Source organism: Ceratotherium simum, chromosome 14 (genome assembly GCF_057802395.1).
Source record: "Ceratotherium simum simum isolate JZ-2026a chromosome 14, ASM5780239v1, whole genome shotgun sequence".
Classification (NCBI taxonomy): domain Eukaryota; kingdom Metazoa; phylum Chordata; class Mammalia; order Perissodactyla; family Rhinocerotidae; genus Ceratotherium; species Ceratotherium simum.
In genome coordinates this window covers 46,575,309-46,603,104 of record NC_141913.1, presented here as the reverse complement: position 1 = coordinate 46,603,104, position 27,796 = coordinate 46,575,309, and the positions used below count along the sequence as shown (strand labels likewise).

Sequence of the window (27,796 nt, the reverse complement as noted above, 5' to 3'; positions counted from 1 at the left end):
GAACATAATGATGGACACAGTAGTAGACTAGGAGTCCGGAGTGCTGGGTTCTAGTTTCAAACCTGCTATTAACTTCCTGCTGACCCCTCCCCGCCATTTTGGGCTCACTGTAGAAAATGAGGAGACAACCATAAATATGTGAAGTATTTCCAGCTAGGTGATCATTTTTTATAAAAACACTGGGCTTTGAATTTTCTAACCTAATAAGTTTTTCAACAGTTATTATTATTCAGATCCCTAGAAAGAATTTGTTCCTCACACAAGAAAATTATCAAAATCAATACACAGTACTAGACCCATGAGTCAGCCTTTGGAAAGCAGGAGTACATGTCCCAAAAATAAAAGGCTGAGTTGAGAAAGCACTCAAAAATTACAACACCTTGATTTTATCCTTCGGTCTCTATGAATCCTTCAGAATGTCCGGCATCTCTAATTATCTAAAGTTGTAATAATATCTGACTGAAAACAAAACAGTACAAAACCTGCATTTTCAGGCCCTAACAACCAACGACCAGAGGCTACTTAATAGGGAATCCTTGAGACAGCTAAAAAGGGCATTCTGAGTTTGTCTAAAAATTACTTCCGTCTCCAGACTTAGATTAAGCAGAATCTGCTCTCCCCCCCTCATCCTAAAACAGGCAGAAATTAGAACTTCCTGTCCATAGAAGAGGATTCAAAGAATTCTTTAAACTGTTTATTTATTGTTGGAACAAGAGATTTTTCTCAACACGACTTTCAACGTACTTTGATTTTCCCATCCTTTTTAAAGAATAAATAAAACAAAGACATCTCTTTGTTCCTGCTCCCTTCCAATTTGTATCCTCAGCCAAGTGCCCAGTAAAAATGTTTAAGTCTTTTCAACATGCTATTTCTAGCACCGTCTCTGGTGTAGATACAGATTCTCCTCTCTCCATGATGACTCAAGTCAGGACAACCTGGCTAATTACAAGAGCCCTTTACTGTGTCTCAAACGCGTCCATTACGTATTCTCATCTCCACTGTTTTCAACTGCTTCTTCTAACCTGAACATCATCAGGGCCTTGCTGTCTATCACCTACTTGTGGTAGCACCTACTTACTTGTGGCCTCTCTCAGGCTCCTCCACACCCTTACACACCTTCCATGACTACCCCTTGTCCAACAATTGTGCTCCCTCAAGGCAGAATAGCCCAGTGGTGAGGAGCAGCCTTCAAATTCTGCTTCTACTACCATTTATGAGCTGACAGACCTTGGCCAGGATCTTGATCTCAGTTGCCACCTGCACCATGGGGATAACAGATACAGCTCATCTCATTGTTTCAGTATTAAATATCTGGAAATGCCCACCATGATGGAGTGCAGTTTCTGCAGGTGTTAGCTACTAACATCGTTTTCTGCCTTTCTGGAAATGTCTTGCCACCCAACTTTCTGAAGCGTGTATCCATCCAACTTTCCTTATTTCTTCAGCACCCTCTTGCATTTATAGTTTTTACTACATAAACCACTATCTTATGGGATCCCAAACTCAACCATTTTTACAATTTTCTTCTATCCTCTCTGTTCTATGCTAATTCCTCCCAATCCAGGCCTCTCACCCAAACAGAGGCAGGAGCCGAAGGACACCTCCACGGACAACTCAACCCAAATTTGACTCACTGCATCAAGCCCCTCCACCTCCACCTCGGAATCTGTTCTGCCTTCTGAACTCAGTATCTCACAGACAGGAACAACCAGCGGCAAGTAACCTCAGTGACCAACCTTGGAGGCATCCTCTGCTCCTCCCTCTCCATCATCCCCCATAGCTAATAGGGCACCATCACACACACACCCGCCCCCTGAAGCAGCCACCACCTACCACTCCATCCCCACTGCAATGCCTTGGATCAAGCCCTCCTCTTCTCTACCGGATTGCTGCATTGGTCCCCTCATTTGAACTCCCTGCCTCCAGCCCAAACAGCCTCATTTCCATCCTCATGGTACTGCCCCAGGATCTTTGTCATTAAAAGTAAGTCTTTCTGCCTATACTGCCTACACAGGTCCACACTCAAATGGACAGTACAGAAAGACCTTCAGAAGTCTGTCTTTGATGGCCTCCTAGCTTCATCTCCTATTCTTCCACATCCCTCTCTCCCATCCCTACTTGCAACAGCAAGCTTTCTCAGTGACTTTCCATAAGCTGCTCCATTACTCTCATCTCTTCCCCCAAGTCTTTGCCTGCCTTACATATTCTTACTGGTTTTTCACAGTTCAGCTCAGAAGCCACCTCTTCAAGGGCTCCTCCCCCAACACTTGGCATTAGATGGCCCATTGACATTCCTATCATAGCATCTGTAGGCTACTTCCCTCTAGATTGTTCTCTCTGGATTCCTTTTCCCTCAGTACTCCCAGTGCCCAGCACAATGTCTGGTGCTTAGTAAACTTCAGTATCTGTTAAATGGATGAAATAATCCCCAAATTAACATCACTTCCCACTTCTCAGGCTCCCCTCCCTCTTCGTCACCATAACCTTGGTCTATTTGTTCTTCCCAATCCTGAATGTTATTTTAGTATTTTATCCTCTAAAAAAAATCTGCTTCCAAAATCTCCCTACTTCATTGCTTTGATATTGCTGAAATATTTTCACTTCCTTAAAAGACATAAAGGCTGAATAATAATTTCAAATATTAAAACACCACCAATATTTTGGCAGTCAATAAATCAGACAAATTATAATTAATAATAAGTTGTTTACGCAACTAAGACCAACAGAGATCTTTGGTACCACTTTCCAAAATTTTGATTCTATTATTGTTTGGTGTTTTACTGAACCTGAAGATAAATGTAAAAATTAAACTGCCAAACGTTCCTAGAGAGAGTAAAAATAACTGCTGTAAGAAATAAAGGTTATTTTACCACTTGTAGTTTTGTTTCCACTTTTGGCTAATTCCGATTAGTTCTGGGTTATAAAGCATGTCATCCCGTTAGTGAGTAGTCTATTATCACGATCATCTCCCATGTGTCTTCAGACAATGTTCGCTACAATCTCTTATTTGGCAAGTCTAACTGCAGCTGACAAGGCTAGATCTTTTTTGTGAGCTATGACGAGCTGAATTTATTTTCATTCAAACTTCTAATTCTTACATACTTACCATATGACCCACACATCCCACTCCTAAGTATTTACCAGAGACATAAAAAGTTATGTTCAGACAAAAACCTGTATGCAAATGTTTATAGCAACTTTTATTAACAATCACCAAAAACTGGAAACAACCCTAACGTCCTTCAGCCAGTGAACGGATAAACAAACTGTGGTACATCCGCATAGTAGTCTTCAACTTGGCCATAAAAAAGAACCAAGTACGGATACACACAAAAATATGGATGAATCTCAAATGCACTTTGCTAAGTGAAAGAAGCCATTTGTATAACATTCTGGAAAAGACCAAATATAAGGACAGAACAAATCAGCGGCTGCCAGGGGGTTGGGGTGGGGAAAAGAGTCTCACTACAGAGAGAGCAGGAGGAAAGTTTTTGAGATGATGGAACTATCAACAGTGGTGGTGGATACACAGTGCAATACATTTGTCAAATCCCACAGAAATACAGTACAGAGTAAATTTTACTGTTTGTAAATCTAAAAATTAAAAAAAGTTAATTATTTAATCATGACTTGGTTAAAGATCATTCCCTAAATAAAATTAACACAAAGGTATGGATTTCCTTAATGTGTAACTGTGGCTGTTACTGTTTTGTTGTTATTGTACGGTATTGATTAGGAAGAGACGGAGCACCCCAAATCTTTTCCAGATACTTTGTTTCCCCTGTGTTGGCAACCTTTGTGAGGTTCCACATCAGGGCAACCCCTGCTCCAGCTGTGAACAGCTAGATGGAGTTCCACCAAGGATACAGGAAAGATTATTCAAAACCAACGGAAGACAGACTTAACCCCACGGCAAAGCCCCAGAAAGCATTGCAAGGGAAGAAATAAAGTGGGATGAAAGACTACAAATCCTAAAATTCTAACTCATCCTAGTCAAAGGTGTAAGCAGAAAATTCCATTTACAGGTTGGCTGCCTCATTCCTAGACCCTCCCTTAAAAAGGTGTCAAGGTGGGTGAAAGCAAGGAATCTCTTTGTGAGAAAAGTGAAAAAAAAACAAGAGAGCAAAAGTCCTCCTGAACCTGGAGGCAGAGAGTTCTAACAGCCTCGGCTCCAATGTTCTTTGACATGGAAAAAATGATTCTAAGTAGGCAAATGATAAAAACAAGCAAAGGTTCAACACCCGGTGACACTTTCTTTCCAGTGTACCCTCGTCAGTCAAACCTACACAGTCCTCCTCCAGAGGAGACGGCCTGCCCGTCCTCCTTGAAGACTGCTGCAGGCAATCCCAACCAGGCGCTGGGCTCCGGGCTCCAGGTGTGGCTGCCCACAGTGACAGTGGCAGCGGCAGCAACGCACAGGCCCCGGCCCCAAGTGTGGATGACAGCCTGTTCCCTCCTGGCTCTTCCAGGAGAGAGAATGCTGTTGCTTACTCTCCACACTCTATTCCCAAGCCCAGAAAACTCTCCGCTCCTCTCCCGGAGACCTGGGCCTGCTACATTCTTACACCTCAGCAGGAGACTGCCACCTGAGACAGACCTCAACCCAAGATGAGCTTCCGATTCCTACCCTAGAGAACCAGCTCTCCAACCTCAAACAGCATTTGCAGCTGAAAAGACTGGCCTAAATGCAAAACAAATGCTATTTCCAGGAGCCTCCTGGGGGGAGGGGGAGTAACAAAGCTAAAAACCACAGAGAGAGTAGACCAGAACATTCTGTGACATGCAATGCCTTACGGAGAGGGCTTTAAACATATTATCACGAAATACCCATCGCAAGGAGTTGGCTGTCAAAGTTAAATAAAAATCACTGACTTTCTAAAGACAGGAGTGAAGGACTAAATTATAAAACAGCTTACTGTCTTAAGCTAATTAAGGTTTATCATATTAGCCATCGGAGTTTTAGTTGGCACCAGAAAAGCAGGAACAGCATATCATGCAACATGGACTGCGATCTGCTTTGCAAGCAGATTTCTGCCACACTCAGACACAGAACCTCTGGCAGTCAAAAATGATGTCGAACTGAAAAACAATTTTAGCACAGTGATTTGTAAAGAATTTTGTTCCATCATGTAAGCTATTTACTGGTGTATCAGTCCAAGATTACATTTATCTCTATTAAATACTACACAGAGTACTCTGAGCTAACCCCACACTCTTGTTCCCCTTTTGCCAGTTTTTTCCCACACTGGACGCTCTGCAATCATATGAAAAAATTTCTAACAATAAAAATGCTTGCATACTTGACACCCTTCACTGCAGATACTCTGCCCACCAACTGCCAGCACACAACTTAACCAATTCTAAGATCCTCGGCATTTCTGAAAAGACTCTATTCTGCTGAACGCAAAGAGGAACAAAACGCCCTCTTCAAAGCAGGGGAGACATTTATTTTCAATCATGTCTTCTATGGGCTCCTCTTGACTGTACTTTCACCAAACCAGGAGACAGAACTAGTTCTATCTGATGTTGAGATAATCTTGGAGATGATTCTGGAGCTGCTGGTTTCCTGTTTAGGGAAGTTGCTGTTTTTTCCACAAGGAACCCCAAGGCAAAATGTTTAGTGTTCCCCAGTCAGCTCCCACTGCCTTTGTTCTTCACTTTCCTAAACTCATTACTGCTTTCTTCTCTGCTCAGCTAAAGCCTAGGGTTTGGGAGGGTGCACAAAAATGCCAGCTCACATCTAACCGCACTCTTTTAAGGCATTCGACATTTTCTATCATCCCCTCTGTAAAGCTTTGAGTTAACTGGCATCTTTTCACAGATGAAGCCCAACGACCGGTTTCCTCCTGGTTTCGCATTAGTATTCCACATTAAAATGTATGCCACAAATAATCCAATGGCAAACTCACCGTCAACAGCCCCCAAAATCAATAAAAGCCATTCCACCACTTGACTCGGATTGAAAAACCTTTCATGGTCAACACAGAGAGCAAGGCAAAAGAAAGGTGATGAAGGCACAAAAGGGAAATCTACCTGCAGATGCCTCAAATCCTAAAAAGGCGGCGAGGCTGCCTCTATTCGGTGAAGTCCTTCCTTTTCCTGTAATCATTGGGAAAATGCTACATGTGTACTGCTTTAGTCTTATGCAAAACAGTGCATTCTCCACAAGGCCCTGACGCCTACCATTCTTTAAACTTGTTTCTTTCCAGGCCTGATTCTTCTAAATGACTAGACATATGCAATTTAATGAAGTCATTCTGATTTCGCCTTGATAGCAATACCATCATAAAGTCACTCTAATCCCATTAAACTTGGATAACATTAAGAGTATTTCTTCTCCATTCCAAACCCAATATTACCTCCAGGGTACCAATCCACTGTCAGTCTGTATCTGAATGGAGCTTCAAATAAATACTTAAATTCATGCTCAAAATATCATTATCTCACCTTGTGAACCTTGACCCTTTGGAAAGACTTTGGACCAATGTTCAGTTACTGTCACACGGTTGCATTCTCTGCAAATATGAAAGAGTTAAAAGCAGCCCCAGTCAACAGGCCTACAAGGAAAAAAAAGACAGCATGTATGCCTTACAGCATCACTGGAATGCATTTATGCTCATTTCCTAGAACAATACTGTTACCTTTTGGCCTTCATAACAGTCAGAAGTATCCCCAACACCCTTTAGTAGCTTCTAAAAGGAAAAGCACAAAACAGAACATACCCTGCAAAAGAAAAAAAGCATGCAAAGTAGCATTCTCCAGCAACAAACAATCATTACAAAATCCATCAGTTCATTTTGGTTTTGTTTTCTTAAAAACACAGAGAAAGAGACAGAGAGACTGCATAAACCAAGTGTCCCCACCCTAGCAAGGCACATTGTTTTCTTTAATAAGGGTCATAAATCTCAGCTCCTTGTCCATCCTTTAAGCAAAAGAAAAAGGCAGGAAAAGCCCAAGTAATCTCAGACCTTGCAAACCTGCACATTTTTTTCCATCTTCTCTACACAGAATCTTTTAGGGCTCCATTAGTCACGTACCAGTGCTGTGTGGTGTCTAAGTGTGCGTTCACATACTGTGTTGGGATGGTACCTTCCTGCAAGCTCCTCCGCTTTTGGCTGCCATGAAGGGAGGAAGCTGCTATCCCACTGTAGTAGCTCAGTGACTGCATTGTGTTCAGGAGCTGATCTGCCTCAAACCAGTTTCAGCCGGTTCTGGTCACCCTACATAAAAAAGCTATGGCAACCCTCGCTGAGTTGCCAACAAGTCCCTGAAAATCATCAGCACAGGGGGGATCTCGCTGGGGGTGGCTTTTCCCTTTTAGGTCTTCGTGAACAGGGAAGGTCATCGTGTGTCCCCCCCCACCACCACACAAGCGCACAGCCTTGGAAAGGCTCACCTCACAAGCACCCAGAGCCCCTCAGGGCCCATCCCCCCCTCCCCTCCACCCCAAAGCCCACCGCAGACACTGTTTCCCCCTCCTTCTCATTCCCCCACTTACCTCCCACAACCCGGCTCAGATCTTTGTGTACGTGTGTGTCAGTGTGTGTTCTCTGTGTTGGTGGCTGACAAAGAGCCCCCAAGAAAGCAAATCTATGTGTCTCCTCACACTGGATGCGTCGGCTGCAGGAGCCGGCCTCGGCCTCCTAGCAGAGTGGTGCTGGCTTGTTGACCAGGCTCCTCTCTGCCTGTCACCCCCACCCCACCCAGCCCCCTCCTCCCGTCCCTCTCCTCTCTCTCCCAGCCCTGTCACCACCACCACCAGCACCCCCCCAGTCTCCTCCTCCAACCTTCTCTTCTTTCAAGCACCTGGGGGGAGCAGTCCAAATCCCTTCCCCTCGGGGTGGAAAGCTAGAAATGCCTGGGGTGGGGTGGGGGGGCAAGTTAAGCGGCGGTGGGAGAGGGACACAGAGGCCTTTAAAAAATGCTCTGTGCACGGCCCGCGCTGGCAGGGGTAGAGGCGAGCTCCTGCGCTCACGTGGCCCCCCCTCTGAACCTGTGGGGCCTAGCAAAACCGGCTGGTCCTCGGCCCCCCCAAGGAAGCTGGCGGGGCGCGAAGGCCAGCAGTCCCCCAGACCAGGGTGGGACAGGCCACTGCAGTCAGGCCAAGGGGCCTGAGCCTCACGCGCTCACCCCAACCCGCAGGGTGGGCACGAGGGGTCGGCGCCCCCGCCTCTCCCTACCCACCCGCGCCCCTTCCTCCGCGGCCCTGCGCCCCTCGCTCGCCCCGGCGCCCCGCGCCCCCGGCCCCCAGGCGCACACCCACCCCCTTCCCGGGGTTGGCCTTCGCAGCGGTCAAGCCCGGGCGTCTGGGCCGCAGCTCGGATGACCTTTGTTCAGCGCGGCGCCGCCGGCTGCTGCTGCTGTGGCTGCTGCTGCTGTCGTCGGAGCGGCGGCGGCGGCGGCGGCGGCTTCCATGTTACGGGCGTGTCATCTGCATTCCCGCTGCCGGGGTCTGTGTGTGCGTGTGCGGTGGAGCGGCCTCGCCGCCGCCGCCGCCGCCGCTGCCGCCGCCGCCCGGGCTCCCGGCTCCCCGGGCCGCCCGCCGCCGCCGCCGCGGCCTCGCCGTGCGCCCGGCCCGGGCCCCGCGCCTCCCCGGGCGCCGCGCTCTAGGCCGCGCGGCGGCGGCGGCGGTGGCCCGCCACGCCGGGGCCTAGGGCTGGGGGTGCGGGCCCGGGCGGCGGCGGCTCGGCCCGAGCGGCGAGCGAACAAAAGGGAGCGCGGGAGAGGGGGAGGGGGCGGCCGGAGGGGGAAGGGAGGCTCCGGGGAGCGAGGAGGCGAGAGCGCGAAGCCCCGCAGCCGGCGGGCGCGGACGGGCGGCCGGAGCCGCCTCTGCGGAGCGAAGAGGAGCCCCGCAGCCCTGCCAAGACTCGCCCATATGGGGCTGTTGGATTGCAACTTCGCCCCAGAGAGCGGGGTGGTGGTGGTGAGGGGATGGAGGGAGGGCTTCTTTTTTTTCCAACGACATTTCAGGCTCTCACCCAGTCCTTGCCATGGCCCCAAGCCGCAACTTACTCGAGTGGAAGGAAGCAAGGCCTCGCCAAAGATGGTTGAAAAAGACCGTGAGCCTCTACCCAGGATCTTGAAGCCAAGGTGGTGTTTTGTTATCCTCGTAATGGTGGCAAATAAGTAAGAAGAGAGCACGCTATCTTCAGAGAAATTAATCTGAAATTCTCCCTGGAGGTGGAAGAAGGGGCTCTCTTCTGTTTAGTTAGTGGTTTGGAGCCCTTTTCGCCTTAAACTGAGCCACAAAAGAATGGAAGACACCCCCTGGGGTGGGGAGAAAGCCCTGGTGTAAAAGACACACGTTTTGCTTTCAGAGAAAAAGCCACTGGGGCCAGATTGAAACATGGCATGTTCAGTTCATGTAGGTTTTTTTTTTTTTTTAATGGAGGAATGATATTGAGTAAACAAGATGTAATAGCTAGGTCTTTAAATTCAAGAAGGGAGATGGTGTACAAAAATGTAACAAGCACGTATTGTACATACAGCAGGTGGTCATAGCCTACAGAACGCAAAAAGATACATATATAAACCTCGTCAAGACCACAAAGGTGCATAATCGTTAACTCATCCGAGAGGGAGATAACATATTACCACCACATCAGGCATGCTATTTATCCAGTCCTGTATCCTGGTTCCTACATGGTTCACAGACATGCACTCCATTGAAAGTTTTTTAAAACGACAGAGAAACCCCATGTCAAGCTAATTGTGCTTACCCTGGAAATAGGACAAAATGGAAGAAGCTGCATAGATGTCACCATAACCTCTTAAAAAGGCTCACTCTTGTTTGATCGGACTCTGAAGATACTAATATTACTCGAGTAGCAAAGTGAAAACTCCCAGCATAGGAAGCGTTTCTGTGTATTTTAAATTAGATTAATTGGTTAATATTTGCAAAGTGTGCTGAAAAGTTTTTTTTTTTTAAATCTCAGTATGCCTCTTCTTTGCATTAACGTCCATTGAGGAAGCCATTGTTCTCCGTTATGGGGACACTGTATGATGTAAATTGGAAGTAGCATTTCTGCTATTTAAGACTTTTCATGTAAATGAACCGAATGATTGTCTCACAGAAGAGTAGTTGGTCTTTAATTTCAAACGGCAAATTGTTTGGAGTTGCACATAAATTGGGACACACATTTACACGTGTTTAGAAAGACCTATGTAATCTGCAAATTTTGCCAGCCACGGTCTCACATTTATCAGGGTTACAAGATGATGAAATTGAAACTCTCATCTTCTTTTAGCCTGAAAACGGTGCCAGTACTCTGTGGGTTGAGTTTCAGCTGTACCTGGGCTTGATTTCATTTGAAAGGAGGCCTTTTTTCCCCTCCCGAAGGTGGGCCTTCATTAATATGCATGTTAAAACATTACGTGCCTTGAAAGGTATACAAGGACCCGCTTATCTGAAATCTTGATACGCTACGCATTACAGTATACGGAATTTCATAATGTACATACCGTAGTAAATACTCGGTTTCCCAGATTTGGAATCTTTGTTTACTTAAAATACTCTTACCCCTCCCCCATTCCCTTCTCTTAAAGAGTTGAAAGCACAGCAGGGCAGTGTTTGAATGGTTACAAGAATTGTACTGCCAAAACTCAAGTCTGGATTGCTTATCATAAAGAGTCTTCGGTTGTAGAACTGCCTCGTGGCTTCATGATGCCAAATACTTTTTGAGCAGCGCTTTGTACAAAGCCCAGTGTTCTGGTCAAGCTTCGGCTAGAGGAAATTAGTTTGAAAGCACAATTCATCATTTGCACAAACGGGAACAGATAACATTACATCTGCTTTTAAAAACCATAAACAACCAGAAGTAAAAGATAATAATTTCTTGCAAATTATCTCAGTTCTATTTTTATAAAGAGGATTTTGGAGAAACCCCTTTGCCTGGTAGACCAGTAGTTAAAAGCAAAGCACCCATCTTAATCCATTCTATGAAGTCATTGAAACAAACAGTTTTTAGTGTATTTTTTTTTTTAAATGACACTACCCCTCTTTCAAAAAAATCAATACAAAAGTTTAGTCTATTATCCCACATATGTAAGGCTATCTTGGGCACCACTCTGCTTTGGGCAACAATAGAAGTAACTCGACTGCAAGAATGAAATAAACTATTATTTGAGTGCTGTAGATAAGAGAGGGCAGAACAAAGAAATCATATTATTCTTATGCCAAATAGAAACTAAAGGAATTCCAAATCCTTTGGGATTTTGTTGTTGCTGTTTTTATTGCTAACTCACAATGTCTTACATTATCCTCCAGTCAGTGTATTGCAAAATCTCAGCTTTTTTTTTTTTTAATCCTTTTGTGGTTTGAAGCCAGCTTTGCAGGCGCATATAGATATCAGTCTACACATCATACTTTCCCTCCAAATTCCACAATGAAACTGGGAAATTCCTTTGTTAGGCAGAGCACACAAAAGGTGTGTTCCTTGAGGGAAAGGAGAAGAAAAACAAAAAGAAAAGTCTTCTCTTTATCTCACTATCAAAAGGCCTTGCAAACCACTCCTAAACTGAGAGCCCCGTGACTTGAGCTACACATTTTTTAGCTCAAAACTAAGCAAGGCCTAGGTGCTTATTTATCGAGAGTTGAACGTGTTAAATTTGTTGGCTTGTTTTTAAAGGAACTATTTCACTGTTTGACACTAGCAGTATAATTTAAAGATCTGTAGACAAGTGGCCAACAAAGTAAAAAAATCCATCTCTTATTTTTAACATCAAAATATTGATAGAATCAGAATTTTTTTGTATTTTTGGAAAACATGAAAGAAATCATAACCAGATTTAAATTATTGTTAGCCAGCCAGAAATAGACTGAGGGGAGGTCTAGGGAAGGATTCCCCTTATCCTTTATTAGTGATTTCACGATAGATTTTCTGTACAAAGCCTCGTCCGCTTTTCCGAAACACAGTTTGGAAATGTCTGCAAAGGTCTTTCGCTCAAGAGACCTGAAGGGGTGGGAGTTGTGTTCTGTTAAAAGATAAACTGAGGCATAATAAAAATTTTAAGAGTTTATCTGAGCAAAAATCCATCAAATAGGGCAATGCCAAATCGGAAGTGGTTAGGAGCGCTCCACCTACAGGAGCAAGGGGCAAAACATAGAGAAGGTGTGGAAGCAAAGAAAAGAAATTATTTGATTGGCCATCGCTTAAAGCCTAATTGACTGCTTTGCGATTGGCTGTTAGCCTTTCAAAGTTGTAACCTTGAGGGATTTACAGGCTTAGATTTTGATTTGCTTACATAGGCCGTCACCTTATTAGAGCTACCTCAGTCTAATGGCTTCCTTGTTTAGTTAATTTAACGGTTCAAAGTTGGGCATTATTTCGGAGGCCCCTAAATATCTGAATGACCTCCAAAGTCCTGGCTACTGGAGGGATCCACTAATTTTATCTCCCACCGTCTCATGAGGCCTGAATGCTAGAAAGCCAGCCATGCCCAAGGAAAGAGAAGGGTAGGGACCGAAAAAGTGTAGTTTTATAAACTCTAGAGAATCAAAGAGCCAGATGTATGGGGTAGGGATACCAGCCAAGAATCATCTTCAGGGCCAAAGGACAGGTCTGTTGAGGACTTTGTAAGATTTTTCTAATTCTTTGTAACTTTTACATTATGTCTGGGCTTCTTTGCAAGGAACTGATATTTGGGCTTGTTTCATACTCGCTAAGTCCAAGAGGAGGGGAAGAGAAAGAAGAGAAAGCTAAAAGGTGTCTGAGAAAAGGAAAAGCAATCAGGCTTCATCCTTTACGGAGGACAAGAGAATATGCAGGAAATGGCGACTCAGTTCCACCTAAGAAGGGATCTCATTGGTCCCCTGCAGTACAGAGGCTACCTGGGCACCCTGTATGTAAATCTTCCTCTTTGCAACCGCCCCCAACACCCCCACCATCCTCACCAGTTAGCACAATGCCTTGCATAGCCCAGAGTTGAAATTAACTAGCTATTTGTGAACTAAGAAATGGATAATCAACCCACAGGCACCTAAAAGTAAGCATGCCTCAAAGGCAACATAAGATATCTTGCCATTATAGGGGATACTGTAGAGCTTTATCTAGAACTTCTCCTCAGGGTGTACACCCCTATCCCCTAGCTGCTGAGATTACTGGCTGCTGACCACTCACAGCTGAGTCCCTCCCTGCAAATGACCTTGGCTACTGTCTTGTACCAGTTCCTGGGAACTGTCTCACCCAAGTTACACCCCCTCCCAGGGAGCAGCCAATGACTGCTGATGTAGAGATACAAAGGCTTGGCCTTCTTGCCTTAATTTGGGCCAATTCTGAAGGTCCATCCCAGCTCTAGAGCTTCCTGTAAGTTGCTTGAAGCCTTAGTCCCCAAAGCATTGTGGGTCAGCTTCTCCTTCTGCCTAATCCTGCCCTCCTCACTCCCTCACAGGTGGACCTCCAGAGATTATCCAGACACCCACCAAACCAGATCCATCTCCCTTGATTCCAGTCTCTCATCTACTACATGTGCTGTGGATTCTACTCCCAAGTATCTGTTGATTCCAATCCCTTCTTTCCATATCCATCACCCCCACTCAACATTCAGCACATCACCTTAGTTTAGAACTGGTCACTAGGGGCTGGCCCCGTGGCGCAAGCGGTTAAATGCGCGCACTCCACTTCAGCAACCCAGGGTTCGCAGGCTCTGATCCCAAGAGCACGCCAATGCATCGCTTGTCAAGCCATGCTGTGGCAGCGTCCCATGTAAAGTGAAGGAAGATGGGCATGGATGTTAGCTCAGGGCTGATCTTCCTCAGCAAAAAAGAGGAGGATTGGGGCCAGCCCGGTGGCACAAGCAGTTAAGTGTGCGTGCTTCGCTGCGGTGGCCCAGGGTCCACTGGTTCGGATCCCAGGCATGACTGACGCACCACTTGTCAGGCCATGGTGTGGTGGCGTCCCATATATAAAGTGGAGGAAGATGGGCACGGATGTTAGCCCAGAGCCAGTCTTCCTCAGCAAAAAGAGGAGGATTGGCAGATGTTACCTCAGGGCCGATCATCCTCACAAAAAAAAAAAAAAAAAACAGGAAGATTGGCATCGGATGTTAGTTCAGGGCTAGTCCTCCTCAAATAAAAAAAAAAGAACTCGTCACTAACTGGTCTCCACTTCTCCAGACTGGCCAACTTTCAATACATTGTCCACACTGAAAACTCGAGAAACGTTTCTAAAGGTATCATCTTGTCGCCTCTCTGCTCAAACCTTTCCATATCTCTCCATTGTCCTTAGAATGAGGTCCAAACTCAGTAAAAGTGACTTAGAAGGCTCTCCATGATTCAACCATTTGCCTGTCCACATCCCTTGCTCCTCCCCCCTCCCACTGTAAGATCCAGTCTTGTTGAACTTTTTGTTCTTTGAGTGAGACCTGATTATTCTTATTGTCAGGTCTTCACACTGCTGTTCCCTCTTTCTGGAAGACTCTCCCCACCCTTCCCTGCACCCCTTCCTCTAACTAACTCCCATGTATCTTTAGGTCTGAATTTATGTCATTCACTTGGAAGCCTTCCCTGACCGCCCGCCACACATACAAGCTGAGTATGGGTGCCCCTGACATGTGTCCCTAACTTGTCCTTTTCACATGGTATTTGAGGTGTATTTGGCTCTCTGTCCATGAGACAAGAAACCTGTGAGGTCAGGGACAATGATGCTTAGGCTCACTGAGGTCTCCCCAATGCCATCACACACAGAAAGACATTTAAAAATTAAGTGTTCAGAACATCAAGATTGATTAAACACCTATAGGGTTTTTTTCCCAATGACATTTAGAGATAAGAGATGGTCAGGCCAGCCCCGTGTCTTAGCGGTTAAGTGCACACGCTCCGCTACTGGCGGCCCGGGGTTCAGACCCCGGGCACGCACCAGCACACTGCTTCTCTGGCCATGCTGAGGCCAAGTCCCACATACAGCAAATAGAAGGATGTGCAACTGTGATGTACAACTATCTACTGGGGCTTTGGGGGAAAAAATAAATAAATAAAATTATAAAAAAAAAACAAAAAAAGAGATGGTCAAATACTTTACAATTTTTGCTAAACTTAATGATAAATTTATTTAAGACCACAAGACCAAAAGCCACATATCACTGGGGAAACATTGGTTATTTCTGGAAAGGCAGAAAACACAAATATAAATAAACAAATGTTAAAATATGAAAATAACCAGAAAATATGACTGCAAAATAAAATACATTCATTTGTCAGCAAACAGTTGGAAGATGCTTAGAAAATATTGCTGTAGATTTGAAGAAACACGTATTAGAATAAATTACACGGTGTGGGAGGATTGCTCTACTGTTGAAAGAAAAGAACAGCTATTTCTAACATGCTGTTGCCTAGGGTATATGCTTGATCCTGTTCCAGTGATGACATATCTGAAAAAATTTATTTTTTATGAACCACTAAATAAGTTTATCAGAGAAGGTATATTCTCCAATAGTCGATGGTTTCTTTAATCAAAAGAATATATGATTTTTTTAACTAACTAGTTAACTAGTTTTTTAACTAACTACACAACTAACTAATTGTTAGTTGTGTAACTAACAACTAAAGAAGTAGCTTCTATAGAGGAACTTAAAATTCTAGGATTAAATTACAAAAGTTCCAACACACAAAATTCATCGCTAAATCACAGATAAGCTACTGCAGCCAAGAAATGGAGGCCAGAAGTTCATAGATCAGGATATCATCAGTGAGGTTAATTTAATTCTTAAAGGGGAGAGGGTGTAGGAAAGACTTTACAACAGTCCCTTTAAGGAGGACCCTGTACTTTGAAAGATGAAAAATGACTTGAAATCTTTTGTATCACGTAGTGGTTTGCTGGCTATGTTATGGCAAAGAACTTAAAGATAAGTTATTCATTGTCCTTTAAAGAGTAGTTTTGGGGGCCGGCCAGGTGGCATAGTGGTTAAGTGCAAATGTTTTGCTGCTGGCGGCCCAGGTTCAAATCCCGGGGCGCACCGATGCACCACTTGTCAGGCCATGCTGTGGCGGTGTCCTATATAAAGTAGAGGAAAATGGGAAAATGGGCACAGATGTTAGCCCAGGGCCAGTCTTCCTCAGCAAAAAAAAAGAGAAGGGTTGGCATAGATGTTAGCTCAAGGCTGATCTTCCTCACAAAAACAAAAAAGAGTAATTTCAAATTTGCCAACCGTTTTTTCAGTAAATGCCGTCCATGATATGCTATCTGGCAAATTTTTCATTAGAACAAAAAAATGTTTACTCTGTCCCTTTGAGGTAAAGATAATATTTTAACCACAAAAAGAAAGTGATTGGTTTTAGAAAGAAACTCATGCTATGGAGAGAGCATTTTAGAAACAGATGTGTAGAAATCACACATGATTTGGTACTACAAATTTTTTATGAATATCACCTTTGACAACTATCAGATATGTTCACTTAAAATAGAAACAGAGTTTTTAAACTGTTAAAAAAAACAAAACTCCCAGATAGAATTTCAATGTGTTTCAACCTATTTGTTTAAAATATAGAAATGCAAATGTTACCACACCAGGTCCATTTTTGCCCGCCTCCCAGAAAGCCAATCTCCGTGACAATGAGATTGCAGAGAGAGAGAGAGAGGGTTTATTAATCACAAGGCAGCCAAGTGTGGAAACGGGAGAATGAATCCACTTCCCCGAAAATAGGGACTCGGGGATATTTATGGGGTAGGGGGCAAAGTGGTCTGAAATGATTGGAGGTGAGGAGAGATGAGGTAATTGATGATCTGCGAAAGTGCAGTCAGGCTTCATGCCTCTTCGTAGGATAAATGTTCACAGAATGGAGTGTTAGCGTGCCCTAAGTGTGGAGTTCTAACCTCTTGATGTTAAAAGGTCGCTTATCAGACATATAATGGGGCCCAGTTGTGTGGGTTGGTGGTCTCAATCCGGCCTGAAGTGGACAAGGCGTTTAGTTCCTGAAAAAAATATCTCAAACACCAATTACCATGGTGACCCCAGCTCCAGGGGGATGTTACCTATAGGAACCTAGTGGGAGTCAGATAGCATATTGCCTAAACAGCTCGGTTAAAAATGGGTGAGTTTAGGGGCCGGCCCTGTAGCTTAGCGGTTAAGTGCGCGCACTCCGCTGCTGGCAGCCTGGGTTCGGATCCTGGGCGCGCACCGACACACTGCTTCTCCGGCCATGCTGAGGCCTCGTCCCACATACAGCAACTAGAAGGCTGTGCAACTATGACATACAACTGTCTACTGGGGCTTTGGCAGAAAAAGATAAATAAATAAAAATTAAAAAAAAACAATGGGTAACTTTATCATGCAGATTTAAGCCCTCACCTTCTGTTCTGATAAGTTTCCAGGTAAGGCCATCCCCCCCCTTCTTCCTGATACAGGGAAGAAGATACCTTTACAAATGGAGATTTCCTTTACAAATGTAAATGTCTCTTACAATGAGTATCCAGAACTAAGAATGGGCTTAGCAAGGACTCTCCAGGTACCCAGAGTTGTCTATGGTGACAGCCTGTTCTGGGGGCAGGCCTCCCCTCCCAAACTCCTTTGATCAGTTAGTGGGGGTGGGGGCCAAAGTGTCTTTCAGGCAAAGACATATGTTGAGGTGGCCAATTCCGCTCCCGCATAGTTACTAGCTGCTTAATCATCAATGGCTAACTGTTTGCCGGTTTTATAAAGGCAACATCTTTCAGTTTACACTGCAGGAACAATTGACCAACATTGGGAAATAGCAATTCATCACCTAAATTTCAACTAAACCTTTTGCATAGCTGGTAGGTGGGATTTAAAAACAAGCATTATCATTAAGTAGTAAAAATTATCCACCTCTTCCAATGGCACATAACTTGGTGAAGCATCTTTTCCCACTATGACAGTGTTTAAAACAACCAAGGTTGAAATAAACTGAACTTAGAACAAGACCTTCAAATTGCTTTATCACAATGCATTATACCAAGAGTTCCAAAAGAGAACCATGTTCAATATTAAGAATTTTTTCTTTTTTGGGCCGGCCCCGTGGCTTGACGGTTGAGCGCGCGCGCTCTGCTACTGGCGGCCCGGGTTCCATCCCGGGCGCGCACCAACACACCGCTTCTCTGGCCATGCTGAGGCCGCGTCCCACATGCAGCAACTAGAAGGATGTGCAACTATGATGTACAACTATCTACTGGGGCTTTGGGGAAATAAATAAATAAATAAAATAACAGAATTTTTTTTGGAGGACAATTGGCCCTGAGTTAATATCTGTTGCCGATCTTCCTCTTTTTTCTCCCCAAAGCCCCCAGTACATAGTTGTATATCCTAGTTGTAGGTCCTTCTAGTTCTTGTATGTGGGACACTGCCTCAGCGTGGTCTGATGAGCGGTGAGCAGCTCCCTGCCCAGGACCCAAACTGGCAAACCCCAGGCTGGTGAAGCAGAATGTGCGAACCCAACCACTGCACCACTGGGCTGGCCCCAATATTAAGAATTTTAATGAGAGCAAAACACTTTATATTGCTAATAGAGAAAATTAAATTGTAATGACATTGTTTAGTCCATCATAATTTCAGCCTTCTCTGACTTCTATTTTTGTGTATAATTTGTAATGTACATGACATATTAGGATAGCACTCCCTGTATTTAATTTATAAATGAAGATATAGGTGATCCATCAAGAGTATAAAAGCCATGGGGTTCGAAAAATTTCCTTGAGTGGAAAAAAGCTCAACTTTTGCTGGACACAGTGAAAACCTGTATTCCTTAGTTTCACTGCACTGACAGTCTAGATTTGGGAAAATAAAATGTGGTGCTGAATAAACCCATTCCAAGTATCAGATAAATAATCATCACCACACTTTTTTTGAGTTTCTACCTGAGCCTCTCACCAAATGTAAATGCAATCTAGATTGCATCACTTACAGAGAGCTCCTGGGTCCTCCCTTTCGGGCAGTGCCTCTTCTCTGACCTGTTACCGTACAAAGGGCATGATCTGCTCCCCCCAAGGCAAAAGCCAATTGTCAAGAGGTAAGATTGTGGAAAAGAAAGGGCAGTTTATTACAGCTTGCTAGCAAGGGGGAAGATGGCCGACTAACATCTGAAAGAACCATCTTACAGAACAAAGACTACAGGCCAGTTATATAGAGGGCTGGTCTCCAAGTGGGGGAGGCATCTGGTTCCAGGTTGGGGGCATCCATCTGATTACTGGGTGGAGGCATCTAGTCCCAGGGTGGGGGCATCCATCTGGTCTTAGTTCCTGGCAGTCCTTTGTTTTACTTGATATGCATCAGAGACTGGAGCAACGCCCTACACCCTGATCTTTCAGTTGTCTTTCAGTTGATGATGGCTATCAGCATAGACTCTCTGCCCAGAGGTCATCACATCACATTCCTAAGGAACTCCAAAGAACAAAGTTATCAACTTACAGCAGCTGGGAGGGGACGTAAAGTCTAGAGTTAGTCAGAGGTCATTCCAAGTCACAATATGGTTTCCCCTCTACAATATGGCTTCCCTTATGTCAACCCTGTATTGAGCCACTATCAGACCCTTCTCCCATCTTATCCATCCCCGTCCATCACGTACAGTGTTAAGTCAGCTCTGCTGTAGCACATGGAAAATTCAGAGCAGAAACCACAACCAGTTAAGCTGCCTCAGGCACTAGGCACCATGCACCACACACACTACTCAGTAGCTTTGCAAAGGAAGCATTAAATTAGCCCTCCAGGTGCTGCCCATCTGTCCAGATTCTTTTGACTGGTCCATCCTACTCTTGTCCTCTAAGCACAAATTAAGCCAAGGGAAATAAAGACCCTTTCTCTTGGGGCATAAAGTAAACCCTCTGGCCCCTTTATGGCTGCTTCCTTTAATGAAACTATAGTCTGAAAGATTTTCCCTACTTTGAGAATTCTGCATGGGCTCCTCACATCAGCCCCTTAAAATTCTCTTTCTTTAACTTCCATGGCTCCTTTCACCTTTCCATACAGATCATCCCTTCTCAGTCTTTCTTCTTTGCTGATTTTCCTGCATTCCTCTCCTACATATGGATTTTTTCAAAGTTGTATCTTTGGCCCTCTTTTTGTTTAAATCTGCACTTCTTGGGGAAACACATTCCCTCTCAGGCTTCAAGTATCTCTTTATTCTGGATTCCCAAATCTGTGTCTCTAGCCCTAATATCTCCTTTAACTTCAAATCACAATGAATTACCAAGAAAATTAGAGAAACGATTGACAACCGCTTCCAACTCAGGAGGTCCAGAAATGTACCTCCTCTTCTTCCATCCTCCACCATTGGCATGTCACTCAACGGCACCACACTCCTTTCTCCATCCCTCGGTCATCTTACACTCCTCCCTCCACATCGAGGAGAATGTAGTCCGTTCTTTCTGTGCCCTTCTCAGCATGCTTGCCCTCTGTTCCTGCCCAACTTGATGCCATGGTTTAAACAGTTATCTCTCACCTGATCGCTTACACAGACTTCTGCACTAATCACTAACCTCTTGTCAACCAATTTCTTCTCACCAAATAGCCCTTAAGCAACCAGTTTGTCATATTAAGTGCATATAAACCATGTTATTCCTTTCCTCTAAAAGAAAAAGGGCCCTCTTGTCAAAAGCTGGATCCCCAAACATGACCATCACAACCTGTTGATAAAGCAAAGCTGAGTTCAAGGCTTACCGTGGTACATAAAGGAGAACACTGCCTCAGAAAGGTTGGGCAGTGTCTTGGAGAGAGGTGGGTAAGCTGAGAATTTATCGAGAATTGGAAGCTTCGTTAAGGTGGGTCTATCAGTGTGGGAACTTGGCTAGGAGGTAGAAGAATCCAGGACTGGTAGAAACAGCAAGACGAGGACTTCCGAATAAGGGATTAGAAGAATCTTAGAGCACAAACTATTGTGTCCTTTCCATTGAAGAGCTGATAGGTCTTTGGAGAAATTCCTCCAAGAAACAATCAAACCATTTTCTTGGGCAGGAAAGTACTGGAAGAATAAAAAAAAAATGCCAATTAAGACAACAGAATAGCAAAGTCATATTAATGTAGAGTCTAAGGTGTAGTCTAGGTTCTCAATGTCCAGGCTGGGGTCGGGGGGAGCCAGTGTTGGTTCTTGCTGATTTTGCCCCTTCAAGGCCTTCCTAATTTGACTCCAGCCTCATCTTCTGTCTCATCCATCCTGTCTGAGGTCATAGTGCCAGGTGACTGGAGAGGAGAGAGAGAACATGCACAGAAGTATCCCAAAGCCTTTCTCTCTGGAGCCTACTAAATAATAAAATATTTGGATAAATAATAAAAATCTCAATGAAAAAGTCTGACCCCGTTATCCTTAGCAAATCCAGAGCATCTTGCTGTAAAAGAGGGGAAAAGTCTTGCCACCTGTAAAACCAAGACCATTGTAGGACTCCTGCATGATCAGGTGGGTAGGATCTGAGAGACACACGGGGCAGATCTGGGAAAAGAGTCGTGTTTCCATTTTCATTCTCTTAACCTATTTATTTCGTGCTAAAATATTTATACTGTTTCTGCTAGGAAGCTTGTCACAGAAGAAACAACTTTCCTTTTTTATTATTGTCCTAGATAAAATGTGAATAAGCACTCAGAATTAAATAGCAAAAGCCCATGAGTAAATATAAAGCCAGAGAAGGCCTCTGTTTGTCTTAGAGCTGTGGATCTCTAGGTGGCACTTGGAAAACCGTTCTTTATCTGTTATCCCGGGCACTTTCTGACAGTGGCTGCTACATCTCGAAGTGTACACGCAAGTGTAGAAATATTAGGGGTGCTGACACTCATACCAAACTATTATGCCTGTAGAGTGGGATTTAAAGCAGCCCTTCCAACTGATGGATTCACCTGCCTTGAGACCCCAATAGTACTCTCCAGCATGGAGCAATGTACCAGCATAAGGTCCCAAAGGAGCCCTCCCAGTCCCCAGTGTGGAGCTTTGAGGCTGAATTCCATTCTTGTGCCATGCTCAACAATTCCATACTACCCTGCTCCCTTCCACTCTTGTGGGATAGAATGTCCTTTTCCACCCCCAGCCACTTAGACTTTGATAATCATATTGTAGAATTAGCATATAATATGAATGGCTAATACAACTGTGGACTGACGCAGAATTAGACCAGCCTATTTCAGTTATTAAATGTGTGCTGTGGCAGAGCCCAATTCTTGACATGGGAATTGGACCTGAGGGTCTCTGCAGTGCTGTTCCTGCTCCGTGGATGCTCTTTCCATAGATATCTACCTGCCTGGCTTCCTCCCTCACTTTATCCATGTCTCTGCTCAGTTGTCACCTTGTCAGAGGGAGCTTCCCTGACGCCCTAACTAAAATCGCCTCCTTCCATCCCTAGCTAGCCCTTCACTCTGCTTTATTGTCCCATAGCACTTACCCTACTCTAAATTAGATTTAGGGTTGGCAGATAAAATATATGCCATCTTTGGAACCTACTTATACTAAAAAATGGTCCATTGTTCATCTGAAATTCAAATTTAACTGGGTGTCTTGTATTTTTATTTGCTAAATCTGGCAACCCTAATTATATTGCATCTTTAATTCCTTTCCCTCTCATTTGAACACAAACTTCATGAGGCAAAGACAAGGTCAGTTGGATTCACTGCTCTAAATTCCCCACATCGAGTGTTCTGGAGCCTTGTGAGGCTTGGCACACAGTAGGCACTCATAAGTGTTCAGGAATGAAGGAAGAAAGCGCAAAGCAACAAAGCACCAACTGAGAACTTAGTGCTAGCAGGGCGATGCATGCCTCATTCCCATCTGGCTTCTGCAGTCTCCTTGGAAAATTTTCAATTGTAACGGGGATTCCAAGGATGAAAACATTTGCTTTCTGGTCCAGATACTGGATTAAGACCACCAGTACATACCAAACTGCCAAACCCCAGGCAAAGGACAGCTTACAAATCCTACTGATACAAATCAGAATTGAGCCATAAATTTGGCAGTAAAAACAGAATCCTTTGGTTTTAAATACCCTTTATCCATTCCTTGTCTTGCCAAGCATCCCCCATCTACAATCACTGGATTTCCTTCCCCAACTGCATACACTCTATTATTCCTCCATTGAGCCCTCGTTCCCATAAGCTAGAAAACATGACTACATCCATCAAACGTTGTCCTCAACAGCTAGTCTTTTGGATGCATCGAGGGTGATAGTTTGGGCAGCTTCATTTGATGTTCTGACAACCGAGTATTGTTAGTTTTGACTTGGTTACTTAGAGAAGACTTTGTAATTCTCCCCCAATCACTCATGTGTATTTATTCAGCTAAGTAACTCTTGTGACCCGTGGCATTCCTCTTATGGGTCTTTTCCAGAGGCAGGAAGCCAGAAAGGCGGTGGAAGCTGGGAAAGCACACCTTTTCCACCCAGCAGCAGAAAATCAGTGCTTCTTGCCATGGTTTGAACTTTGAGTTTTCACCCAGAAGGAAGCCACGTTTTCTTTTTCTTCTGCCTGTCCCACATCCCACCTACCTGGAGGGAAAAAAACCCCTACTAGAAAACATCTACCTTTATCCAATAAATTGCCCTGTATGTTTTTTCTTGCTAATTCTTTTAAGCTTTGCTGTGCCTTAGCCATAGAGCACAATTATGAGCAATGTATATCTCAGTACATCTTGAAGTAAATGACCAAATACCAACAATACAGTGGTGGGATACAGGAATAAAGTGACAAGGGACAGATTGCTACTGAAAACCAGCCAAGAAAATTTCAGAGATCCAAGAAACAACCCAAAAAGAAAAAGTTGAAACAGGTGGAAGACGTAGACAGCCAGGGAGGTTGGCGCTGAGGTTTAGAGTAGCGATACAGCACGCCGGGCAGCTTCGCCTTGGATCTCTTGCGCATCTACTAAGTTCTATTCAACATAACATTATTTCTAAAGTTCTAAAAACGTTCTCCTGCCTTACCGGCGAGCTGCATTCTGAAAGAGCCTTTTTGCTCTCAATAGTTGTACTAGAATACGGTGAAGCCTTTAGTGCGCTTTGGGTGTATAGGACTCTCACCTTCTGCCCTAAATGACCACGGTTACCCAGTGTGCTATACTTCTGTGGGTCTTGCATCTGTTTCTCCTGGTACTTCTTCGATTTTCCTTCAGCTGCCAGGAGTTATTTCTGCCTTTCCTAGGGGTCCTGCTTCTGGTAGCTCCTCCTTTTCTAATCAGCTATTGAAACCAAGTAACCAAGTTTGTAAGAACCATGGCTAAACTAAGAAGAGGAGCGCCAAGCTCCTGGAGTTTCCATCTTCTGGCCGTTTGTAAGCTTTCCCCCTCCCCCTCCATTCCTCAGATGCGTTTTAGATAGCTGGTTTTGCAGAATCTGTGACTCCTTGGTGTGTGAGTTGTAGTAGCAAGGATAATACTCAACACTTACGGAGCACTTACTCTACGCCAGGTAATGCTCTAAGTATTTTGCTCTGTACATATTATCTCATTGAACCCACCTTCTGTCACACAAACCTGTGAAGTGAGTCCTGTGATGATCTCAGTTTACAAATGCAGCTAGGTAACTTTCTTAAGCACATAGCCTTGAACGATGGAGTCAGCATTCAATCCCAGGCAGTCTGGCGCCATGTTATGTTGACCACCACTGCATATGGAGTCCAAGCTTGAAAGCCCCGAGTCATCCGCAGCCCTCCTTTAGCCTTTCCTCCCTGCTCTAGTTTTTATCAAGCCTGTGGACCTCTGTCTCCTAAACACTCCATGGCTCTTAGAATAAAATCCAACTCCTTTATGTGGTTTATTCAGCCATCCAAAATCCAACTCTTGCTTACCTCCCCAGCCTCTTGTCAGGCCCAAGTCCCCTGGTGAGGTCCACTCCCATAGTTTGTCAGGGTCTCATTGTTGGAAGAAGTCTTTCTTGCCTTGAGAGCTTTGCACTGGGGCACTCAGGTTCTCCACCTCTGCCTGGCTAGCTCTGACCATTCGTGTCACAGCTTGGAGCCCACTTCCTCTGGGGAGCCTAGGAGGACTTTGGTCCTCCAGCTAGGAGCTCTAATAATACCCTGTATTTCCCCAATTGTTGCATTTATTCTACAGCACTGGGGTTGCTGGTCTCTATCCCTCGTGGACCATAGACTCCAAGGGAGCAGGACCTTGTGTCTGGTTCACGATTATATCCCCAAAGTGCAGCGAAATGCCTGGCACATGACAAGAGTAACAATAACCATAGGCAATGTTTATTCATTCACTCATTCAACAAATTGATTGAGTGCCTACTATACGCCATAAACTATGGTACTCATGATTTTCTCCTTTAATCATTCTGCAAGGATGACTTCATTTATTCTTCATAACAATTCACTGGACAGCCCAGTTTATAGATTAGGAAAGTGAGATATAGTTTCTTCTGTGAAAAAAAAAAATTGCCCAAGATCCCAGTAGACACTCAAATATATCTTTGTTGAATGGATACATGGATGGATGGATGAACGGGCCCTGGTCCAGGGATGGAGGTGTCCAGACTGATACTCCCGAAGGAAGTCAGAAATAAGGTTAAATGTTTACCTCCTTAGAGGTGAACTGTTAAAACATCTAATATAAAAGGCCTAAGACAGGCAAAGTCCCCTTAAGAGACAAAGCTTGCCAAGACAAGACTAGACTGTAATCTAATTGAATTAATTAGCATATCTAAAGAAAGAATGTGTCAATCAGAAGAGGGGGGTGGGTCAACTTAGAAGCTTGGGAAAATAAACTCCAGTCGAACGCTGCTTTGACAGCGCCCGACCCAGAACCTTCCCAGCGGGAGCTGCCAGCTAACGTGGCAGGTGTAGCCCCGCGCGGAGAGCATGCAGCGGACAGCTGAATCCCCCGCTTACCTCCCCCGCGCCAGTTCCCGCCGAGCCGGCGACCCGAAAGCAATTCCGCTTCCGCCTGCAGGGAGAGCCTAATAATAGCTCCCATGTCCTGATCTGCACCCTGTGCTGGGCACCTTGCGTACGCTCCTTGTTGCGTGTCAGCCTCACACAGCCCAACTTCCTGCCGAGGAACCCAGGCCTCGGAGAACAAGAGGGCTTGCCCAAGGTCAACCTGCAGATACGGTAAAAGAGTGGGGTTTTGGAGCCAGCCTTGCCCAGCTCCAGGGCGCCAGATTACCTCTCCTCTCTCTTGCTCGTACCGCCCACACGAGCATGCCTGGACCGAGGAGAGCTGTTTCTCCTTGTAGAAAATATCTGAGTTGACATTCTGGTTTGTGTGCGGGCTGGTTTCGTGTATGTCTTCCCTGGGAAGCGAGTCCATCTCAGTTTGTTGAGATCCAACCTTCACACTATGAGTCCTCCTCCTTCGCCCCTACTCCTCCCTGCCCTTGGAACAACTCACAAGAACACATAAATGCTCCCTTCTTTCTATGCAGTTCCTACTTCCTGACACCTGCCCTCTTGCGATCTCTCCTTTCAAAACAACCACCATCATTTATGGGTACCTGGCATCCTGCTGGGGACTGAAAAGAAAAGAAAGAAATGAGTACTTTGCTCAAGCTGTGTAACAACCCAACTCTTACACTTTTGTGAATGAAAGGGACAATCCATTAGCAATTATGGCGGGACAATAGGCCTAACCCAGAAACAACCAGGCAAAGCGGACATGCATATTCACCCTATGCATTTGGAAGTCCCGGAGATGGATCTGAAGCTTTGGTTCAGCCAGTAAAGAGCTCTGCAACATTGGAAAAGTCACTTAACCGTCCTACAACTCAGGCTCACAATCTGCCTAAGGACAAACTGTTTCCCCCTCTTCAAGTGCAGGGTAGATTTAGAAGACACAGCAAACCATTTTAGCCTATGCGCTGACAGACACCGGTGCATGATTTTAGACATTTTTTCCCTAGATCTATATAGACAGGACTGCAGGGATAAGAGAAGAGTACAGTGAGAAATGTGTGCATAAACCTTGTGACCTGTATTGTTCATCCCCTCCTCTCTGCTCCCACTCTCCTCTCCCTGGCTCTTCAAACACGCGCCAATGCCTCATTAAAGACTCAAAACCGTCCCATTAGGTCCAAATGCAGGGAAACATATTCATGATTATTCAAATGATCCCCCGTAATATAATCAGCGCCACCTTCATAAATATTCATTTTCACTGGGCTAATCGCTATGTAATCTCACAAGAGGGAGTGCCTCTGTAATCCTCTTCCCTTTTGCCCTCTCCTCCTTCCTCCCTTTGTCTGATACTCTTTTCTCCACTCCTAAACCACCTAAAGTCTTCCTGGGTCTTCACAATCTCATTCGGGGTAAAGATATTCCTGGTTCTGATCTAAAGCATTCTTTATTTATCTCTATCTGAAGATTATTCTACCAGAAGGTTATCCATTTCTGAAAGGAGGTCTGACCGAGGCCCAACAGCTCTAGATTCTCATGCATCAATACATCCTTGATACTCCCTGTAACAGACCAGAGAGGTTCACTTGACATTTATAAATGGGCATCCTGGGCAGATCCTGCGCTGGAGGACCACCCAGAAGAATAGCACCTTACAAGTTATTTTGTGGGATAAAGACAAGGAAAACAACACTCTGTAATAACACATGGAATGAAATAGGCACAATAGAAGACAAGGCAGGGCCGGCCCCGTGGCTAAGCAGTTAAGTGCGCACGCTCCGCTGCTGGCGGTCCGGGTTCGGATCCCGGGCGCGCACCGACGCACCGCTTGTCGGGCCATGCTGAGGCCGCGTCCCACATACAGCAACTAGAAGGATGTGCAGCTGTGACATACAACTATCTACTGGGGCTTTGGGGGAATAAATAAATAAAATTATATATAAAAAAAAGAAGAAGACAAGGCAAAATCTAGCACCATGGAGCACCAGGGGACAGGAGGCACCGGGGAAGCCTGGAGATGAGAGAAGGGCAACTGAGGGCTGAGTGC

At 44.9% G+C, this 27,796-nt stretch overlaps 1 protein-coding gene and 1 long non-coding RNA gene across 19 annotated transcripts in view; both read right to left on the bottom strand.

Annotated features, from left to right (window-relative positions):
• ZNF532 (zinc finger protein 532) overlaps nt 1-9,212 on the bottom strand; it is a 109,141-nt gene extending 99,929 nt beyond the window's left edge. Inside the window, exons 1-3 of one of the 18 annotated variants that reach the window (XM_087439287.1) lie at nt 9,013-9,212; nt 6,642-6,723; nt 6,448-6,557 (exon numbers count right to left, since the gene is read on the bottom strand). Coding sequence is in view for 7 of the 18 variants with exons in the window: in XM_087439281.1 (XP_087295407.1) it covers nt 6,448-6,515; nt 6,642-6,655 (82 nt within the window). In the remaining 11 variants the exon portion in view is untranslated. The other 17 variants (XM_087439281.1, XM_087439278.1, XM_014781472.2 and 14 more) reach the window with 17 other exon arrangements.
• Nucleotides 9,213-15,554: 6,342 nt separating this feature from the next.
• Nucleotides 15,555-26,905, bottom strand: LOC147915328 (uncharacterized). Its single transcript, XR_015554332.1, has 3 exons — nt 25,747-26,905; nt 20,605-20,905; nt 15,555-19,321 (listed from the first exon to the last, which is right to left on the bottom strand). It is a non-coding gene; the product is annotated as an uncharacterized LOC147915328 (long non-coding RNA).
• Nucleotides 26,906-27,796: the final 891 nt, after the last annotated feature.